The following is a 22,684-nucleotide window of genomic DNA, read 5'->3' as shown; positions in this document are numbered from 1 at the left end:
TGGGAGGAATAGGAGGGAATGAAATTTGATTTAATGATTTTTTTACTAGAACTCCCCAAATACCTCTGTATATTCAATTCTTTATTTTAAAATTGGGGTCTAATAGTAATATTGTCATAAAATTATTCCATTCCATTCCCTCCATGTTGCTCCCAAACAAGATTACTTACATTTCATTCATTTTCATTCTTTTCCATTTGTTTATTTTAAAACATCCAATCAAGGTTACTTAATTTCATTCCATTCCATTCTTTTCCATTCATTTCCCTTACTTAAATACATTCCATTTCTTTCCTTTCCTTTCTCTTATGAACTCCCAAGCAGAGCCTAAGGGTACTTCCCATTCATGGCTTAGGATGATGGTCCAAAACCCATCTAGGATAAACAATAAAGATATAATATCCAACATTAATATTGAAATCATTAAAAGAAAGGGATTAGAAACAAACACAAAATATAAAAGAACTTAATAAATCAACTATTTACACAACAAAGCAAAGGAAATATTTGTTTTTTTTATATATGAAAAGATGATTACAATATACAAAAGAGGTGGGATGGTTTAGTTATTAATGAACTAAGTCCACCCCCAAATCCTTACCCATAAAAGATTACAAGAATGGAGGAAGGATGGAGCTTTTGGTGTGGGGTTTCCTAAAAAGAGAGGGTGAGATTTTTTTTTTCCTAGGGTTTTTTTTTCTTTTTTCCTGGCTTCTCACTTTTTTTTTTTTTTTTTTACACCAATTTCTACATGAATTTTCTACCTCACTTTTCTACCTTATTTTTCCAAAAAGGGGGGGAGGGGGGTATTAATAGGAAAAATGAGGGAATGAGAGGCTAGCATTAGTGTACCATGGTACAATAGTGAAGGTGCACCAATGCTAGCTCCATCTTATCCGCCACGTCATCTGCCTTATCAGCATTTTTTGTCTTTTTTGATTTCTAGGCCGATCTTTGTGCAGCTGTTTGGAGACCTTTTCGAGCTCTGTTTTCTTCGAGTTTTATATACAAAGAAAGCTTTGTATGTCTAGTTTCATATGATTCTAGCCTTTTTTGATTTGAAGCTACGGTTGTCGAGATATCGTGCTTGGAAGATGCAAAGCTAAAAAGTATTTAACGTCTTCCCTTGAGAATTCATATCTTTTAATTCAGAGCTGATATCGTCGAGTCCTTTTGGTGAAAATTAGCTTAGACCTTGCTCTTCAAGATGGTCTAGCCCATTCATTCCAGTTCTTGCCAATCGGTACAGTTTATTGTGCGAAGCTGGATAAAAAACTGCCAGTTTTCCTAAAAAATACAATGAAGACATTATTAGGGTTTTGGTATTTTTGTGATATCTCATCCATTTTAATACCAATTTTGGCCTGCAAACTATCATTTCTATGGGGAAAATATGCCCTACAAGATGATCCAAAATTCAATATGATCCAACATTTGGATTAAAAAGTCAACTTTTTTATCATACTTGATTAGGGTTTTGGCCAGATTTTCTGTGAAATTTGTTTTTCAAATGTTGTGACTTTTTGATTCACCATTCAAACATGTTGTATTTGTTTTTGTTTTTGTTTTTGTCTTTTTTTTTTTTCTTTTTTTTTTTTTTTTGGCTTTGAAATTCATGGTTTTGCACCTTTTTGGCTTTGAAATTCATGGTGTTTTTGGTCTTTTTTGGCTTTGGAAATCATGGTATTTCTGGTCTTTTTTGGGTTTGGAAATCATGGTTTTTCTGGACCTTATTTCAACGCGTGAATCGGGGCTGGACAAAATACAGTTTTGACAGCTTCTCCTTCTTTGTTTAAAGTTTATTGTCACAATAATTGTTAGACAAAGAATTAGATATAGTATTTTCTCTTTCTCGATTCTAGCACTGACAAACCATCTTAGTTGATGTGTTATAGTCTTTACAGATGAAACGCCTAATTTCATCATCGATTACGAACTATATTTTGAGTTTACAAGGAACTTGTAATTTATATCTTCTGTGAGTAAATCACATAAATCACATATAATGCATTACAAGGACTATGATAATGTCCCATTAGTTCATTTATAAAAAGTCTCATATAATTAAAGAATTTAATTATTTATGACATGCCAATAAATTAGATTTTAGGGCATAAATCCCAACATGCATGCACATGCTTCATGCATGAGTACACATACTCGAGGTATGGGTATGTATGCTTCATGTATGTGTACATATACTCGTGCCCAGAAACCCAGATTTTAGGATTTTTGTTGTTTTGCAATTTTTCTTTGCTTTTATCATATGTTTATATTCTATGTAGTTTAGATATTACATGTTTAGCTTTAGGGTCAATAAAATAACATGTTTATTTGTTTATTTTGTTTGATTAATAATTAGGGTTTATGTACTTTGATGAACAATATAAACATGCATAAATCACATGAACATGCATTGATATATAGGTGCTAAGATGATGATGATGCAGTAAGGTAAGTGAGGTTAGTCATGCATGAATTATATGAACATGCATTTGATTTAGATGATGAACATGATGTGTATGATGGATGTGATGCTATGTTTAATGTGTGAATGTGATGGTTCATGTTGTTCATAACTTAATGTCTTGTTGATGTTTTTATCACATAATGCTTATTGTGCTTATATTAAATATGAATGTTAGGATATGTGTCATGAATGTGTTGAGATGAATGATGAATATGGTATGCATGTTTAGATGAATGTTAGGATGCTTGTCGATGTATATTGCTACCTTAATCATGATATTAATGAGATGCCATGTTGGGTGCCAGATGCATATTAGGGTAGGCTTAGTATTTGTGTGTGCATAGAAAAGCCTATTACCCTTTGATGGAATTAGGACAAGGAACACAATGAGTGGAGGCCAAGGCACAGGTTGGGTGGGGTTAGGTGCTTAACACATTCTCATCCCCATACGTAAACTCTGAACACATAAGGGCACTATGCATATGGTTAATAGACCTAATCTAGGTGATGACTCCATTTATTCACCCCTCCACCTAGTCCAATCAGCGGAGGTGTACTCTGCATTCATCTTAGAGGAGGCCTGTTGCAGGCGCTTGTGCCCACACCTTGCAACTAACAACACTACTCACATCTAATAAACCTCTGGTAACCTTTTATAATTTTTTTACACTATTTCCATTTCAAATCTTGCACAACTTATATAAATCCTATTGGTTCACTCTTTACAATAGATTAAGAACAAAAAGATAGAGATCATCTATATTCTTCACTGACTCAGATATCCTTGAAAATTCACAATTTTCTTAGTCTTTCATGAATAAGAGATGCTAGTGATAAAGGTGGACAAGGAAGCTCTTCTAGAACTTCATTCACCTTCTCATCTTCATTAAATAAAGGGATAAATTACACACGTGTGCGTGTGTGCGCACTCTTGGACCTTTGTTGATCTGGTACATGCACATATGTTATGCTCCCAAACAAAAGTGAGAGACTATAGGAATATTTATGCTCCAAGCTTGCTACGTGGGGTTATTCTTCATACAATCCTTATGCGGGACAAATAGACTACATCAACAGGTTCAACCCAAATTTCTTTGGACATTCTGATGTTCTTTAATATTCTTTTGGGTGTTACCACTATCTACCGTATATGTTGGGATTTGAGTAACACCTTTATTCAGATATTCCAATTATCAAAATTTAATTTTCTTTGATAATCCATAAAAATTTAAATGACACCATCTAGTTCGAAGATGCCATTTTCACCACGAATTTACTAGCTCTGGGACTACGTTGTTGTTTTTTTTTTTTTTTTTTTTTTGGTGCTGGTCAGCCTTTACATAATCACATTTCCAAACATTGATACACCACAGTTAATAGAAGAGACACGCACTATTTAATAGAAGAGACAAACAGTCTCAAAGCACACCAAGGAAGATAGAATGAATGGAGAAGAAGATGAGAAATCTTGGTTTGGAATGGAGGAAAGCATGAGTATATACACTACACCATGTAATCTTAACTTCCACTGTAAATTACACAATTTCGAAATTTTACTACTCCGTAAAATAACTTTATTTTCATTAATGAATCAAAGAGATTCATATCACATATGGCTTGTAGGTACATTTGGTGTGACATGAAGAGGAAGGAAATGATCATAGACAATTGGGGGTCGTGGTAGATCTACCGGGTCCACCATAATAAAAGAGACTTCCCAAATTTATGACATTATAGCAATTGGGTTTCTCAACCAAAGTGGAACTATTTTTGGGAACCCTGAGAATGTTTGAACTATCAACAATTTGGAAATTTTTGAAAAAACTAGCCCTGCTGTACCCTTCATCAGGGAAATGACCACTTCCCATTTGTGTTGAGGTGTGCTCACCACCTTGCTGCGAGTTTATCACCTCTCCTCCCCAATGGATTTCCGAAGCGCTGTCAAACAGGGACGAGAATAGGGAGGCTGGCCAATATCCCAATAGATATTTATCCCCAACTTGCAGCCACCAATCTCCTCCTTTTGGGTCCTACCTCAATGTACATGCCATGTGAATCAGTTTGTAATATTTCGAATGCTAAATGAAGGTATAAAAGCTAGATATTCTCACTTGTTTATGTGCATTTTACACACATATATGCCTAATTGATGCAAAAAAATACACATTAAAAAAAAAAAAAACTATATTTAGAACATAAAAATAAATACAAAAAAAATGAATGTAAAAGAGAATAAAAACCTATTATAAATGCATTATATATTTTGATGTCATATATTTCAATTGGTAGAGAAAAAACAAATTGACTTTTTTGTGTGCAAAACAATTGGACACTTAAATTAGCGGTCTTAAAAAATAAGTTAGGTTAAAATAAATCAGGTATAGAAAAAATTGAAACATTAAATTTAAAAAGTTATATATTAAATAAACCGAGAAATAAGAATTTTAAACATACAGCGTTACAACTAAAACTAGAAGAATATAATATAGTCTAGCTAGCTTGGGCCTTGAGCTATATCTGTAACATTTTTTACGATGAATGTTTTTGATAAAAAAAAGTTACATATGATATGATCATATGTGTATCCAAAAATCAGAATTATTTAATAAAATAATTAAATTGAAATATTGTACTACCTTCCAGACAAGGAACTTGAGTTCATATTGGGAACCAGCATAGTCGGAAAGAGGCACAATGGTTCCACCCAGCCCAATTCGGTTGTTGGTTTGAACAAAGCCAGAGCACAACAGATTGTAGCAACCGGTGGCTTGATTTGCATTAGTCTACAGGCATGATAAAAGACTCCTTTCAAAAACCAACAAAAAGAAACAATAAGTGCTGGTGGGGAAATCAAATATAAAAACACATACATTAGTCCAAAAAATGTAGAGTCTAGTGTTGGTATCTCCATATAGTTCATAGTTGACCTGTTTCAAAAAATTATTTTGTAAAAATGAAAATTATTAGTAATTTAATGTTTCTCATGTGCCTAAAAGAAAAAGTGATGTTGAAAAAAAGTATGACATATACCTGCCAGCCAGCTTCAATGGCATTAATACCTACACCAGAAACATCACCTAGGATCAAGATTTGAGACGAGCTGAACTCGTCAAGTTGCTGGACTTGGGGTTTCCATGCGTTTATGGTTGCCTTAGCTCCACGATACTTACCTCCTTCCACATAAACTAATGCATGCTAGAAACTCAACCATAAAAGAAAGGTTGTAAGTCTCAACTTGAGTTCTTCATTAGTAGATATCATTGAGCTCCAAGCTATTATTGGTTAAAAATTAAGTTGTACCTCACGGCCATCACCTTTAACGGTGACTTTAGTGTTAAACTGAGGGTGTTTTTTCCTTCCATAAGTTGCTACAGAGCTTGCCCTTAATAAATCTTCTTCTTTAGTTCTTTTGATGGGTATGGTTCCTTCTGGGCACCTTCCATTCAAGTGCCATAGCTGAGTAATTTTGGACTCGGACTTTGAAGAGACGTCCTTGCTCTCATCAAATGAAAGCCCTTCTGGGTGAAAACTTGGTCTCATCTATGACATATGCCAACGCCAACACCATACCATGCATACAATATATAGTTATATCAAATTATAAGCGATACCAAATGAAATTAGTTAATATATTAAACTAATCACCTGAATTGTATGATTTTTTAAAAAAGGATGATCAAAAGCTGGCTGTTTGTTGATATGTATGCAATCAATTATATCTCCATCCGGACTCTGTATCAAATGCATTTTCTCATCACACACAGATAGATATCAGTCCGGCATCTCAATTTCATAATAAAATTACACTACTATAGGGCATGTTGAGATCATAAAGGTAGTGGACTAGCAAAAATTCAATTATTGTAATGTAAAAAGGATAGAACTAAGAAGAGAAAAATATGTGGGAATATATAAAATTAAGAAGCATGTTATATGAAGCAATTAATAACCTTGATGGATTTAAGAGCAGGCTTGTTGAGGAATTTCAACTGCTGTTGAACATCGAGTTTTTGTTTCTGACCAAAGCTGGTATTAGTGTTTCTAATTCCAGCTGCCATTGGTATGAGAAAGCACACACACAAGGTCATCTTTATTGCCCTTGACCACCTCCTCCTGTTACCACAAGGTAGCGCCATGAGTAACTGGTCTGGGGTGTACAGAGATGCAATAGCTAGCTTTGGTTGTCCCCTTTGCAATACTTAAAATCTACATTTGTTCATCCTCTTTGAACTATTCCACATGCTATTTATCTATATATACACGCAAAAATCTTCTATAATAAGGATCACCCTAACTTTGGTCTTTCACTTTTGTTTTGTTGTCATTTTGCAGGATTAGTTAAAATTCGAGGGAAATAAACTACTTAAATAGCATTTTGTTCATCCTATTTGAACTTTTCCAAATGCTAAAAATTTGGGAAGTTGGTTGATTCAAGTTTCTCTTAAAAAAAAAAAAAAAAAAAAAAAAAAAAAACCTTAAAATTAGAGAAGCTTTGATAAATGAGAAATGTGTAATGGTTTAACTTTAGGGTAGCGTCGTCCCAAAAATTTGGTGGTGTAATACTTTTTTTCTTTTCTTTTCTTTTTATTGTCAAAAAATTTCATTTATCCCCATTCATGTTTGTATGTTTTTCCGTGCAATTTATGATTTTCCAATCACCAAAATTAGCAGGAGTGTGATGAAATTTAGCTAAACAAAAAATGAACATCAATAACCTCTTTTATATCTATAGAAAAATTTAAAAAAAGAAAAATAATGTTTTCGCCTAAATTGTAGTAATTTATTAAAAACTGACCCATAATGACATGGCATGGATAAAGTTCACACAATTAATAGAACTTCAAACACACAAAGGAATATCAATTGGCCGCATCCCCTCCTCCATATAATATCATATCAAATCATATACTACATAATAAAAATTGGGCTTTGAAGTAATGGCTGCACCAAATTGCATGAATTTTTTAGACAAAAGCAACTACTTATTTGTTCTTATCAACTATTTCTCTCTTTTCTACAAGGAAAAAAAAAAAAAACAAAAAAAAAAACAACCTTTCACTTCTACATAAAACAACCTTTCATTTTTTAGAACTCTCTCTTTTTTTTTTTCTTTTTTTATCCACTTTTTTAAAACAAGATTAAAATATCATTTTTAATGTTTGTGGATAGTAATCAATTAATATGTTTATGTGATACTTTGGTATTGAATAAGGGTGTATTTGTTGTTGATAACTAATAACGTAGCAAAAAAAACTTAGCATTATCCATTTGAATCTCTTGTCCCACTTTTATGTTGTTTTATGTACGTACAAAAGTTACAAATCTATATTTATATATATCTAAAAGCTAAAGTGTGGCATTTATTATTGTTACGCTCTAGTTAAACCATATCAACGGCCATGTCATTTTTTTTACTCTCTTTTCTTTATATTTTCTCTCTTTTTTTAATATAATTAAATATTGATTGGATAGAATCATTGATGCATTTGGTACCATTCATTTGTTCCTCAACCTTTGGCCTTCTATGCCACATCACACTACTATCTCTCCCTATCTCTTTTTAGCCTAACCGTTCCATTTCCTACCTTGTCGTTATAAGTTACAACATAGATAGTGAACTGGTGTGATGTTTATTTTTAGGATATACATATATAGTTCCCCATGTCCTTCCTTCGACCATTAATGACAATCTACTTCTCCATATACATGTAGGATTCACTACTTCCTACTGTTAGGGTTATAATTTCTATGTAATTAACTAATCCTTTGACAAAACACACTTTACTTGTAATTGGGTAGATTTAAGTTAGGTTTAATGTATTAAGAAGTATGTTGTTCAAACATATCAAGTGGTATCATTAAAAACATGAAGGCTGATCCAAAAAACAAGAGAAGAAAAAACTGTTTCATTAAGTCTTGACACAAGCTTGACAGATGCTGCTATAGAAGATTAATGGAGAAGCTCGTCACAAACTCGATCTATCAAGATCTACAATTTCAAAATTTTCAGATTTGAAATTCGGCTCATGAATGATTAGGTTTTCTCTTTTTACAACCCTAGTCATATATAAGGTTTATTTTAAAGGTCATCATACATGAATAGGGATAGCAATTTTTACCCGACCTGTGGGTACCCTGTCTGGCCCGACCCTAATGGGGTGGGTTTTACTTGGCTCGATAGAGAATAGGGTCGGGTCTGGGCTTTTTTTTAAAAAAAAAAATAAATAAAAAACCTGAAGTGGGTCTGGGTCAGGTTTGGGTTTTGAAAAAAAACCCAACCCGAACCCAACTCGACCCGACCCAGTTAGCTAAATATAAAATTACAAAAAACCCTACCTACCTATATATATATATATATATATATATATGTCATAAACCTAACCCTAAAACTCATTTCTCTCTCAACTCTCAACTTAGCCACCTATCTTAAGTCTCACCTCACCTTCACTGACTCTCACTTTCACCCTCACTCACATCTCATTCGTCCCTCACCACCTCACTGACTCTCACTCTCACTCACATCTCATCCTTACCCTCACTCTCATTCACTCACCGACCCACCCTTACCATTATGGAGGAGCATGGATCTCGTGGTGATTGTCGTTTGTCACGGAGGAGCATGGATCTTGTGAGGTCAAGCGAAGATTGTTGAAAGCACTGTCGATGAAGCTACTATCTGAGTTCTTCATTTTTTTTTTTTTTTTCATTTTTTTTTTTTTTTTTGGGTTCATTTCCTCTCATTAGTTTTTGTTTTTGGGTATTTGATGTTTGAGGATTCATGTAAGAATCGATCCATAAATGGAGTTTTGTTTCTTCTATTTTTTATGTTTATTTATTATTTATTATCTAAAAATCTCATTTCAGCAAGATTGATGCTTCAATGTTGATTGATTTGTATTTGTGTTGCTATTTGTGCTTGTGCTTTTTTTTAAAAAAAAAAAAAATTAATAAGATTGGTCGGATTGGGCCACAAATTAGGCCCAGAAGTGTCTGGATGGGGCCTGCAAGGCCTACGGAGACTCGACGGGGTAGGTATGGGGCTAAAAAAAGACCCGTTTATTAAACGGGCCAGGTTCAGGTAACAGGGGAGGGCCTGCGGGTCGGGTCCAGATATAAAAAAGCCCGCCCCGAACCCGACCCGTTGCCATTCCTATACACGAAAATAGAGACCTGGAACTCATACCCTCAATGAGAATCTACTGCATTTGTGCGCCTTAGGGTTTTGTAATCAAGTGATTCCTGATCTTCATTGTTTATAAAGTGAAAAATTTTGTAGCCAACAACAATCATTTAAGTTGCTACAGTTAGTCATGTATTAGGATCTGTGCAAAAGAGTTAGTCACAGATTGGAGATTTGTGCAACAAAGGAAAGAATGCTACTACAATATTAAGTTCAATTGGGTATTGAAGTGAAGGTTCAACTCTAAGTTGGTATTTTGGGATAGACTAGGGTAGTGGTAAGATTCCTCATACTTGTAACTACTTGATTATTGATTAATGGATTCTTAAGAGTAGTGAACTTAAATTCACCTGGTGGGGTTTTTGCCTCGTGAGAGGTTTTCTCAATTCACAATTATAGGGTGTTTATGCAAGCTAGGACAATGACAAAAAAAATAAATAAATAAATAAACCATAGAGCAAATGAACGGAAGTCTATATACTTGAGGGTGACTGATGCAATAATAGATTTGCCATGAAGTGTTCATAAAAGAAATGTTCAACTTGTGTTGATGCAAAGGATAACTTCCACTCTTCTAAGTTTATGAAATTTTATATGTACTACTTTTGTGATCTATTGCCTCTATGAAATTGTATATATGTTTCTACAAATGTTGTGGTTTAAAATGTGACAAAATGTATTGTTTAAGTGTTGTAAACTAAACAAAAAATGAAAAACCTTTAAATATTTGAATTATTGTTTTGAAATATACCATGGAAATCGAAATTTATTAAAATTGTGAAACAAGTACTTTTTAGGCTCGAGTGACAATCCAAATGTAATTACAAATTTCGAGAACCTTTTCAAATATGTACATTAAGAGCTGTTCTAAAAAGTAAACTTTAAAGTTTTCACCCACTTGTTTTAATTCCATCACTTTTACACGAATTGTTTGAACTTCTATTTTGAACAAAATTTTTATTCTCATTCCTTTTACAGTCAAGTACCTTTTCTTCTAAAAACAGTCAGTACCTTCAGTAAAATAAATATTTTAAATTTTTATTTAATTATCTCATACATGGTATGGATTAACGACTAGTATATATAAATTCTATCTCCACACCGAGCCTAACAAATATTCCACTGTTTCTCACTCCAAAAATCCACAGTCATTATTTTTTTTCTTTCCAATTTTCTTATAATTGTTTTTAACATTTATTTATTTTTAATATTTAGACTTCTCCAACCTTTCTCCCTTCCTTACCTTTTCATCACCCCACTACTTCTCCAACTTTTCTCCCTCCCTTCCCTTTTCATCTCCTCACTACCCTTTACATTAATATCATTCTTCCTCTTTCCCTTCATCTTCCTCTATTTTTGTCTCTTCTTATTCACACCATCTTACTATAAATTTGTCACTATCTCTTCCATTCTATGCATAGTTTTCCCACAATAAAAAGGTTCTCTCTCTCTCTCTCTCTCTCTCTCTCTTAAATTTTTGGTGGATTTCTTATTTTTCTTGCATCTTTGTTTTAGGTTGATAATTTTTTATATTCTTTAAAACTCTACTTTGGGTTAATGCAATTTAGCTTTGTTTTTTAAATTGTTATTGTTGTTGTTGTTGTTGTTTTTTTTTTTTTTTTTTTTTTTTTTTTTTTTGATTATTAAATGTTATCCTATTGCATTATAAAGAATTAAATAAAGCATATAAAAATATAATGTAAGGACTCAATTTGTGACAGCCTCAAAATGATATTGGGTTCACACGTAAAAAAGCCCAAATAATATAATTTGTAGAGCGTGGGTGTTCAAGAACCAGATTAACCTCTCCAAAAGTAAAAAGATTCAACTTCACGTTTATAAATGGATCAGAGCTGATACAACAATCAGTTTTTCTTTGAAATAGATACAGTTCTTTTCTTTCTCAAGTTTTCTTCCTCTGTCTTTTTTTTTTTACTCTCTGTGTTCCGATCTCTCTTCTGCATGTTCTTCTTTCATATTATATACCACCCTTTGTATTCCATCCTCACCACACACGTGTAGGTTGGGTTCGGGGGATATCTTTCTGTCCCATCTAACACCTTCTAAAACCTCCTTCCAGCAACTGTAAGGCTGCTTCATCACTGTTCAGGCATCACTTCCACATTAATGCGGCCAGAGAGTTGGTTGAGAGGCAATTAATGCGGAGGCAGCTGTTACAATAGATATTTGTTTGCCTCCGTTCTCTCTCACCTTTAGTCCCTTATCCCACCTTGAGTGGTGACGTAGCTCCGAGGCATGTTCATAGCCAGATGGCGTCCTGATCATCCTCGGACTCATGTTGCTGAGAATGGTTTTGTCCTCGGAAGAATACTAAAATCTCCTTTCGTGATACTCACTCTTTTCCTCGTTTGGTTGGCCCTCCAATCTGATACGGGCCTCCTCGGGCAGGTTTGCCTCCTCGGATGGGCCACAGGCCCAATTAACTCGACCTTAATCACTTCAGTGACTGACCAGCTCCCACAATAGCCCCTCAAAATCTTGCTTTTCGACTCCTCGGGAGAAAAGATGGATTTTGACGTCATAAGCCCATACCCAGTCATGTTTTTAGGCATGCTTCTGGCGCTTCAGTATCCCGATTCTGGCAGCATTAAATTTTGGCGACACCCTTGTCCCCCACGTTCGATGGTGAGATGCGAATCAAACGGTAGAGAGCCTGTCTCGTTTCATGAGCGGGACTTTTGCCGCTCATAATTTCTACACAACTATAAAGGCATCCTCAAATCAATTCTCTTTCTTACCTTTGGTGACCACACAGTTCAAGAGCTCATACACTGAACCTGCCTTTCTCATTTCTCATCATTTCCTTGGTGCCTACAAATAATCACATTTTGTCCGAGGTCCCTCTTTTAAACCTGTAAGTCTTCTCAAAATCTTTACCACTTTTATCTTAAATTTGTTAATTTCTTTACTAAATTCTTTAGAAAAATGGGGAAAAAGAAAAGTCTCTTTCGGTGTCTAGTTGAGTCCGAGGAAGGTATCAGAAATTTCCGCTCTAAGTACGGGATTCCATCCACAGTGGGTATGAGATACGCAGCCCAAGGGGAATGGATCGATGCTAGGCAAACAGGGGAAGTGGTTATTCCCATGATTGCCTTCATAGAAGGCGGGATGACCATCCCCATGGGTAGTATTACTAGGAGCTATCTTAGTTTCTTTAGGCTATCCCTTACCCAGCGCGCCCCAAATATGTTTAGAGTTCTGGGGAGCATAGATGCTTTGAACGAAAGGATGGACCTAAAACTGACCCACCATGATGTGAATTGGGTGTACAATCTCCACCACCTGAAAGGGCAGGGGTATCACCTTAAGTTGAGATATCCAGAGGTAAGGCTGATCCAGTGCCTTCCCACTTCGAACAAGAACCTAAAGGAGGATTTCCTTATCTTCTCCGGAGAATGGCATAATGGTTTGCCATGCCCCATGGTGGAAGGAGTACCAGGTGGGAGCATAGTCTGAGACTCATAATGTTTGGTCTATGTATACGCTCTTTTTTTTTTGTCTCGGGATTCCTACCTCTAACAACGCTTTGTTTCAATTTAATAGTTTTGCAGATAGACGCTACACAAAGCCCAACCTTAGGTTAGTCAATAAGGTGAGCTTGGATAAGGTATTGAGAGCCAAGATATATGTGAATGAAGCTGACAGCCAGCTCCGGGCGGCACATTTAATCCTTGGCTATACCCCCCTATCATACGCTTTCCAGGCGCCGAAGTACGTTATTAGAGCCTGCGATCCTCCACTTCACCGTATCAGTGTTGCCTATACAGGATTCATAGTCCCAGAAGGTATTCCACTTCCCCAACATACATCCCGTACCGGGCCTCTTTTCGTGGCCAAAGTCTCAGTAGGAGCCTCTTCATCCCAGCTTATCCCCCGAGAAGAGGAAGTAGAAGAGAGAAAGGAAGAGGAAAAAAAAGAGGAAGCAGTCGTAGAGGTCTCTGATTCCTCGGACGATTTTGGGATTTTTGATCAATCCAAAAGTTCTGGGGAAGATACCGACGAGATGGGGATACAGAGAAAACCCCAAAGAAGCTTGCTGGAGTTGATGGAAGGTCAGCCCGGGAAGAGTGCGCCAGCCAAGTCAACACAACCCCAGGCTCCATCTCTTTCCACTAGGTCTCCTTCTCCTGCACCTCGCTAGCCTTCTCGCCAACCTTCTCAGCCAGCCCGTCCTGATGCCACCGAGCTAAAAAGGCGCAGGGAACAGAGGAGCAAGGAGGTGGCAGATGTTGGTAGGTCTCGTTCTACTCGCGAGGAGGATGCCCAACGAGCTGCAAAGCAGCAAAAAACCAGACACAAAACTCCGCAGGGTCAGGAAAGGTCTAATTCCCAACTTTCCGAGCCACAAGCATGGCTGCCAGTACCTATGCACGGCGGGGAGCCCCTGCGAGAGGATTCATCTATAAAGGACTTCAATGGCGGCATAGGGTGTCATGTAACCTCGGCCATAGAGGAGGCCTTATTACTCCCAAAAGATATGGCCGAAATAAAGAATGTGAGAAAGAATGAACTCATCCTTGACAATAAAAGATACTTGGGCATGGTAAGAAACTGACTCTTTTCTTCTTTCCTTTTACGATCATGACTCACCAATATATATGCTTTTCACTGACTATAGTAGCAACCTCTTTCCCGCGGATCATCCAAAATACTTTCAAGCTAGATGAGATGCTCAATATCTGCTCCGGTTAGTTAGATGATTAAAGGAGGAGACGGGTAACGACTGCGTAGACCTTATCCAAATTTGAACAGGACTTAGCTGATGTGAAGAAAAAGTTACTTACTAAGGAGCAAGCATGCAAGAGCGCCAAATCAGCCCTAGAAGGCTATCAAAAGCAGGTTGAGGACTAAAGGAACCGCTTGCGTGAGGCGAATGCCGAACTGAAGAAGGCTCAGGAACAAATCCTAGTTCTAAAGAAGCACTCGGTGGAAACCTAAAAGCTAAGGGAGTGAGCTGAAAAGTCCAAGGAGGAAGTTGAGAAAGCAAAAACCGAGGCCGAACGGGCAATGAATGAAGCTGAGCAAAGAGGCTATGAAGTTGGCATAGCAGAGACTGAGGAGGCTTTGAAAGCCGAGGTTCCGGTAGTGTGCCGTATCTACTACGCAAAAACTTGGGATGAGGCCCTTAACCGTGCTGGGGTGAAGGCTTCATCTGAGTTACGTAAGCCAGAGAACGTATTCTATCCTGAGGCGATCTGCCCCTTAGCTCTTCTACCCCATCAGACTGATGCTCCTTCTTTAGTCATTAATCCCAACGAGGAGGTTTTACCTCACAGTTTTCCTCTCCCTGGCCAGCTAGAATCAGCTAAAGGGGGAATTGCCCCTCCAGGAGCTTCCTCAGATAAGATTGCCACTGCTTCAGAGGCAGAGATGGCCTCCCAAAGTTTTCAACAGGATTTAGCCTCCACAGTCTTATCAACTAGTGGCGTTACTAAGGACAAAGAGGGAATCACCACTTCAGAAACAGACAAATCTGCCAGCCAGAACCCGAAGATCCAATTGAAATTGAAAAAGTAGGAATTGTTTTGTAGTTTAATTAGAAATTTAGTAAGGGCTCTCATGCTCATTTTCTTACCGCTCTTGCTGTTTTATGTTATTTATGTACTCGTTCCCTGTGTTATTGTAATTTGGATGGGTTCACTTCAACTATCTTTTGCTTGCATGGGGCAATTCTACTTATACACATCATCAATTGGCAATTAAAAATAGATAAAACAAGCATTAATACAACGGGGTCTTAGGGAGACGTTTTAGATAGGCATGTATTCTTTCCAATCAATTGTAGCTCTTTACAAAAGTTCGAAAACTGAATAAAATTATGCCTTCAGTACCTCGACTGTACATTAAATGACGTTCATAGATTCCTCTTTAATACTCCAATAAGTGGTATAGGGCATTAATTCCCACTAAGTTTGTGATCAAAGGATCTGTCACAACTTTGTTACTGTTCAACACTTCAATACACATCATAGGGTGTTAATTTCCACCAAGTTTGTGGTCTGAAGACCTGACATAACTTAACTTCTGTTTAACACTTCAATATACATCATTGGACATTAATTTCCACCAAGTTTATGATCCGAGGACCTGATATAACTTAGTTTCTGTTTAACATTTCAATATACATCATAGGACATTAATTTCCACCAAGTTTGTGATCTAAGGACTTGACATAACTTGATTTCTGTTTAACATTTCAATATATATCATAGGACGTTAATTTTCACCCAGTTTGTGATCCGAGGACCTGACATAACTTGGTTTCTGTTTAACATTTCAATATATATCATAGGACGTTAATTTCCACAAAGTTTGTGATCTGAGGACCTTACATAACTTGGTTTCTGTTTAACATTTCAATATACATCATAGGACGTTAATTTCCACCAAGTTTGTAATCCGAGGACCTAACATAACTTGGTTTCTGTTTAACATTTCAATATACATCATAGGACGTTAATTTCCACCAAGTTTGTGACCCGAGGATCTTACATAACTTGGTTTCTGTTTAACATTTCAATACACATCATAGGATGTAGGAACACAGGATGTATGGCTAACGTAAATTAAAAGAAAAACTTGAATTGAAATACATTTATTAATAATAATACCTTTTGAGATTATTTACATTCCAAGGATGAAGTACAGCTTTTTCATCTAGGTCTTCCAGATATTAGGCTCCTATTCCTGCTACAAAAGTGATCCGATATGGCCCTTCCCAATTAGGTCCCAGTTTTCCCCAATTTGGATTCTTGGTGGTCCCCAGAACTTTTCTCAACACCAGATCTCCTACGGCTAACGGCCTCATCTTCACATTACTATCATAACTTTGCTTGAGTTTATGTTGGTAGTAAGCTAGTTGAGCCATCGCGCTCTCCCTTCGCTCTTCGACCAAGTCCAAACTTTTCTTCAACATTGCATCATTATTGTCCGAAGAGAATGTACTGGTCCTTAACGTTAGGAATCCAGTTTCCAGGGGGATGACGGCCTCGGCCCCATAGGTGATGGAAAAGGGAGTTTCCCCCGTTGAACGTCGGGGTGTTGTTCGATATGTCCAGAGAACATGTGGCAACTCTTCCACCCACTTTCCTTTTGCGTCATCCAGTCTCTTCTTTAGCCCATTGACTATTACTTTGTTAACAGCTTCAGCCTGCCCATTCCCTTGAGGATAAGCCGGAGTGGAATATCTGTTTCTTATACCTAGTTCCGAACAATATTCCCTAAAGGCATTGCTATCAAATTGGAGTCCATTATCTGAGACAAGAGTGCGTGGAGTTCCAAATCGCGTGACAATGTTCCTCCAAATAAACTTCTTCACGTCTACGTCTCTGATGTTTGCCAAGAGCTCAGCTTCGACTTGTTTAGTGAAGTAGTCTGTGTCGACCAGCAGATACTTCTTGTTTCCTAGGGCTTTAGGAAAAGGGCCGACAATGTCCAGCCCCCATTGAGCAAAATGCCAAGGGCTGGAGAGTGGGTTAAGAACTCCTCCTGGTTGATGGATATTTGGAGCGTATCTTTGACACTGATTACATTTCCTAACGTACTCCTGCGCTTCCTTCTACATATTTGGCCACCAATATCCTTGTGTGATGGCTTGGCATGATAGAGACCTTCCCCCTGTATGGCTTCCACAAATGCCCTTATGCAATTCTTCTAGGATTGATTCTGTAGTCTTAGGAGGCACACAGAGCAGGTATGGCCCAGAGAAGGACCGTTTGTATAACTTATCCTCAGATAACCAGTACCGAGGAGCTTTCCTTCGTATTTTCTCAGCTTCTACCTTATCTTCGGGCAATATGTCACTTTCAAGAAATTTTAATATCGGATCCATCCAGTTCGGCGATAGACTAGTTTGATTGACTTGGCAAACATCCTTTTCTGGTGAGGTAGGGGTACACAGGTCTTCAACGATGATCACCCGAGGAAAATTCCATACCGAGGAGGTGGCAAGGGTTGCCAAGGAATCAGCATGAGTATTTTCACCTCGAGGAATATGCAATAAGTCAAAAGACTCAAACTTCGTTTGCATACACCTAACCCGGCTCAGATACCCTTGCACCCTTGGATCCCGGGCCTCCAGCTCTCCTCTCACCTGGCTGACTATCAATCTCGAGTCCGAGAATAATTCTACTATCCTTCCGCCCATTTTTTGGTCCATACTCATTTCCATTAACAAAGCTTCGTATTCTGATTCGTTGTTAGTAGCCGAGAACCTTAACCTTAACGACTTCTTGATGATGACCTCCTCGGGGGATATTAATACTAATCCCAATCCTGCTCCCCATTGGTTTGCTGCCCCATCCACGTACACCCTCCAAGAGGATCCGCCTTGTGTGGATATTAGGCCAACCGATTTTTCATCCATGTGGTCTTGCTTCACATTAACTTCTTCTAGGCATTTGACGAACTCAGCCACCAAATTGGCAAGGACTTAACCTTTCACAGAGGTACGAGGCATGTACTTGATATCAAAGGCACCCAGAATCGTGCCCCATTTAGCAATTCTTCCGGTGTAGTCTGCACTTCTGAGTATGGACTTGAGAGGTAGTTGGGTCAGGATAACCATGGTATGCGCCTGAAAGTAATGCGAAAGTTTGCGTGTTGCATGGACTACCACCAAGATGGCCTTTTCCAATGACAAGTATCTCACCTCGGCCTCATCGAGGGATTTACTTACATAGTAAACTGGCCTTTGGATGCCATTGTCTTCTTGTATCAAGACGAAACTAACTGCATGAGGGGCAACCGCCAGATAAGCAAACAACACCTCATCCACCTCAGGACTAGACATGATAGGCAGCCCGGACAAGTATTCTTTCAACTGTTGGAACGCTATAGCACATTCCTCGGTCCATTCAAATCCTTGCCACTTATGCAATAGACGGAAAAAAAGGACGACACCTCTTGGCTGACTTGGAGATGAACCGGTTCAAAGCAGCAGTCATTCCAGTCAGTTTCTGAACTTCTTTTGGATTCCGAGGTGCTTGTAATTCGTTAATGGCCTTAATCTGATCTGGGTTAACTTCAATCCCTCTATGGGTCACCATGTACCCTAAGAACTTCCCGGAACCTACACTAAAGGAGCACTTTGAAGCATTCAGGCGTAACTTGTGTTTTCTCAGTATCCCAAAAATACTCGTGAGATCTTCCACGCTTGGACACCACTTTACTCTTCACAACCATGTCGTTAATATAAACTTCAATACTTCTACCTAGTTGTGGTTCAAACATTTTCGTCATCATGCGTTGGTAGGTAGATCCGGCATTTTTCAAACCGAAAGGCATCACCTTGTAATGATAGTTCCCAATTGGGGTGACAAAAGCAGTTTTTTCCTGATCATCCACGGCCAGCGGTATTTGGTGATACCCTTGGAAGGCATCCAAGAAACTCATCCTAGGATGACCTACGGTTGCATCCACCAACTGGTCTATCTTCGGCATAGGAAATGGATCTTTGGGGCAAGCCTTATTGAGGTCCGTGAAGTCCACGCACACCCACCACTTTCCAGTCTTTTTTTTTTTTTACCACCACCGTATTAGCCAACCATTGAGGATAAAAAACTTCCTTGATAGCCCCAGTCTATTTGAGCTTGGCCACTTCACTCCTAATAGCCTCGGCGTGCTCCTTCGATGGTCACCGAGGAGGCTGTCTCCTGGGAATAACGGCGGGATTCACATTGAGTCGATGAAAGATGAAATCCGGGTCCACACCTGGGGCCTTATATGGGTCCCATGCAAACACGTCTACATTTGCTCGGAGGAATTCAAGCAACCTTTCCTTCTCTTGCAAAGGCAATTTAACCCCAACCTGGAAGAATTTTTTCGGATTACCAGCAACAGTTACCCTCTCCAAGTCTTCACACTCTGCCTCATTGGCTGGGACATCCAAGCATAGTGCTGGGGGCTTTAATTGCAATAATTCATTATCAGCTGTAGCCAAGGTCTCTGCCTCTGGCCGATGCTGTGTAGCCGCTACTAGGCATTGCCGAGCAGCCGCCTGGCTTCCTACTATTTCCAACACTTGGCCTCCGGACGGATACTTCACCTTCTGATGCAAAGTAGATGAGTCCGCTTTAAGAGTATGTAGCCAAGGCCTGCCCATAGTAGCCGTGTACAGAGAGAAAACGTTTACGACAATAAAGTCCACCTCCACCACATCCGTACCTGCCTGTACAGGCAGCCTGATCAATCCTTTGGGAGCGACCATCCTTCCCTCAAAACTTACTAGAGGGGAATTGTAGGTTGTTAAATCCTCTGGTTTCAAACCTAGCCCCTTATGCCAGTCTGGATACATTATATCCACAGCGCTACCCTGATCTACCATCACCCTTTTGACATCGTACCTGCCAATTCTTGGCATTACCACCAAAGCATCATCATGGGGCTGTATGGTTCCAACCATATCCTCATCCGAAAAGCCCAGAATCAGGGGGACACCCGCCCTGGCCCTCTTCGATACTTGGGCATGCTCCTCGGCCGAAGGTCAGATCACTGACAGTACCCTAGAAGGGCAAGATCCAATCCTCCCCGGGGCCGCAAAGGTAACGTTAATCGTACCTAGTGGAAGTCTTGAAGAAGCGTCCCCACGCATCTCTGAGCCTGCTTGACTTGCCCTACCACTGGAGTGATGCAGGAGTTGCTTTAATTTCCCTTCTCGGACCAACTGTTCCAAGTGGTCCCATAAATTTCTGCAATTTCCCGTCGTGTGCCCATGATCCTGATGATAATGACAATATAAGTTCGGGTTGCGTTTCCTAGGCTCTCCTGCCATCTTGTTCGGCCATTTGAAAAATGGTTCATTCTTTATCTTCTCCAAAACCTGCTACACTGGCTCTTGAAATATTGCATTAACCACCTGGGTGTCCACAAAACCTGACTGCCCGACAAAGTCCCTCCGGGGTCAGTTACTGTTATAACGGTCCGACCTGAAATCCTTCCTCTCCTGAGGGATTACCTTGGCCTTCCCTTTTCCCTGAAGTTGATCCTCCTTTACCCTTCTGTACTTATCTATCCTGTCCATCAACTAGTGTACACTGGTAACAGGTTTACCCGTCAGGGATTTCCTTAAATTGTGGTCGACTGGGAGGCCAGCTTTGAAAGTGGTTATGGCCACATCGTCGTTCTTTCCTTCTATTTCGTTAAACATTTCCCAGTACCTATCCGAATAAGCCTTGAGAGTTTCGCCCTCTCGCATAGACATAGTCAGCAAAGATCCCAAAGGCCGAGGAACCTTACTGCATGTATTAAAGCGAGCACCAAAAGCCCGGGTCAGTTTTTTGAAAGATTCAATAGAATTGGCCCCCAAGCCGTTGAACCATCTCATCGCCACCGGACCCAAACTTGATGGAAAAACCTTGCACATCAAAGCCTCGTCCCTGGAGTAGATAAGCATTTTCTGGCTAAAATAGCTTACATGTTTTTCGGATTACCAGCAACAGTTACCCTCTCCAAGTCTTCACACTCTGCCTCATCGGCTAGGACATCCAAGCATAGTACTGGGGGCTTTAATTGCAATAATTCACTATCAGCTGTAGCCGAGGTCTCTGCCTCTGGCCGATGCTGTATAGCCGCTACTAGGCATTGCCGAGCAACCGCCTAGCTTCCTACTATTTCCAACACTTGGCCTCCGGACAGATACTTCACCTTCTGACGCAAAGTAGATGAGTCCGCTTTAAGAGTATGTAGCCAAGGCCTGCCAATAATAGCTATGTACAGAGAGAAAACGTCTACGACAATAAAGTCCACCTCCACCATATCCGTACCTGCCTGTACAGGCAGCCTGATCAATCCTTTGGGAGCGACCATCCTTCCTTCAAAACTTACTAGAGGGGAATTGTAGGTTGTTAAATCCTCTGGCTTCAAACCTAGCCCTTATGCAAGTCTGGATACATTATATCCACAGCGCTACCCTGATCTACCATCACCCTTCTGACATCGTACCCGCCAATTCTTGGCGTTACCACCAAAGCATCATCATGGGGCTGTATGGTTCCAACCATATCCTCATCCGAAAAGCCCAGAATCAGGGGGACACCTGCCCTGGCCCTCTTCGATACTTGGGCATGCTCCTCGGCCGAAGGTCGGATCACTGACAGTACCCTAAAAGGGCAAGATCCAGTCCTCCCCGGGGCCGCAAAGGTAACGTTAATCATACCTAGTGGAAGTCTTGAAGAAGCGTCCCCACGCATCTCTGAGCCTGCTTGGCTTGCCCTACCACAGGAGTGATGCAGGAGTTGCTTTAATTTCCCTTCTCGGACCAACTGTTCCAAGTGGTCCCATAAATTCCTGCAATTTCCCGTCGTGTGCCCATGATCTTGATGATAATGGAAATATAAGTTCGGGTTGCGTTTCCTAGGCTCTCCTGCCATCTTGTTCGGCCATTTGAAAAATGGTTCATTCTTTATCTTCTCCAAAACCTGCTGCACTGGCTCTTGAAATATTGCATTAACCACCTGGGTGTCCGCAAAACCTGACTGCCCGACAAAATCCCTCCAGGGTCAGTTACTGTTATAACGGTCCGACCTGAAATCCTTCCTCTCCTGAGGGATTACCTTGGCCTTCCCTTTTCCTTGAAGTTGATCCTCCTTTACCCTTCTGTACTTATCTATCCTGTCCATCAACTAGTGTACACTGGTAACAGGTTTACCCGTCAGGGATTTCCTTAAATTGTGGTCGACTGGGAGGCCAGCTTTGAAAGTGGTTATGGCCACATCGTCGTTCTTTCCTTCTATTTCGTTAAACATTTCCCAGTACCTATCCGAATAAGCCTTGAGAGTTTCGCCCTCTCGCATAGACATAGTCAGCAAAGATCCCAAAGGCCGAGGAACCTTACTGCATGTATTAAAGCGAGCACCAAAAGCCCGGGTCAGTTTTTTGAAAGATTCAATAGAATTGGCCCCCAAGCCGTTGAACCATCTCATCGCCACCGGACCCAAACTTGATGGAAAAACCTTGCACATCAAAGCCTCGTCCCTGGAGTAGATAAGCATTTTCTGGCTAAAATAGCTTACATG

At 39.3% G+C, this 22,684-nt stretch overlaps 1 protein-coding gene across 1 annotated transcript; it reads right to left on the bottom strand.

Annotated features, from left to right (window-relative positions):
• Positions 1-4,013: 4,013 nt before the first annotated feature.
• Positions 4,014-6,686, bottom strand: LOC115987751. The gene is made up of 7 exons (XM_031111350.1): positions 6,421-6,686; positions 6,116-6,202; positions 5,771-6,010; positions 5,501-5,665; positions 5,341-5,397; positions 5,107-5,253; positions 4,014-4,500 (listed from the first exon to the last, which is right to left on the bottom strand). The coding sequence occupies exons 1-7, from the start codon at positions 6,604-6,606 to the stop codon at positions 4,129-4,131; spliced, it is 1,254 nt and encodes a 417-aa protein (XP_030967210.1). The 5' UTR covers positions 6,607-6,686; the 3' UTR covers positions 4,014-4,128.
• Between the last annotated feature and the right edge of the window lie 15,998 nt (positions 6,687-22,684).

Source organism: Quercus lobata, chromosome 4, assembly GCF_001633185.2.
Source record: "Quercus lobata isolate SW786 chromosome 4, ValleyOak3.0 Primary Assembly, whole genome shotgun sequence".
Taxonomy (NCBI): Eukaryota; Viridiplantae; Streptophyta; class Magnoliopsida; order Fagales; family Fagaceae; genus Quercus; species Quercus lobata.
The sequence above is the reverse complement of the archived record's forward strand: the minus strand, read 5'-3'. Positions and strand labels throughout refer to the sequence as shown.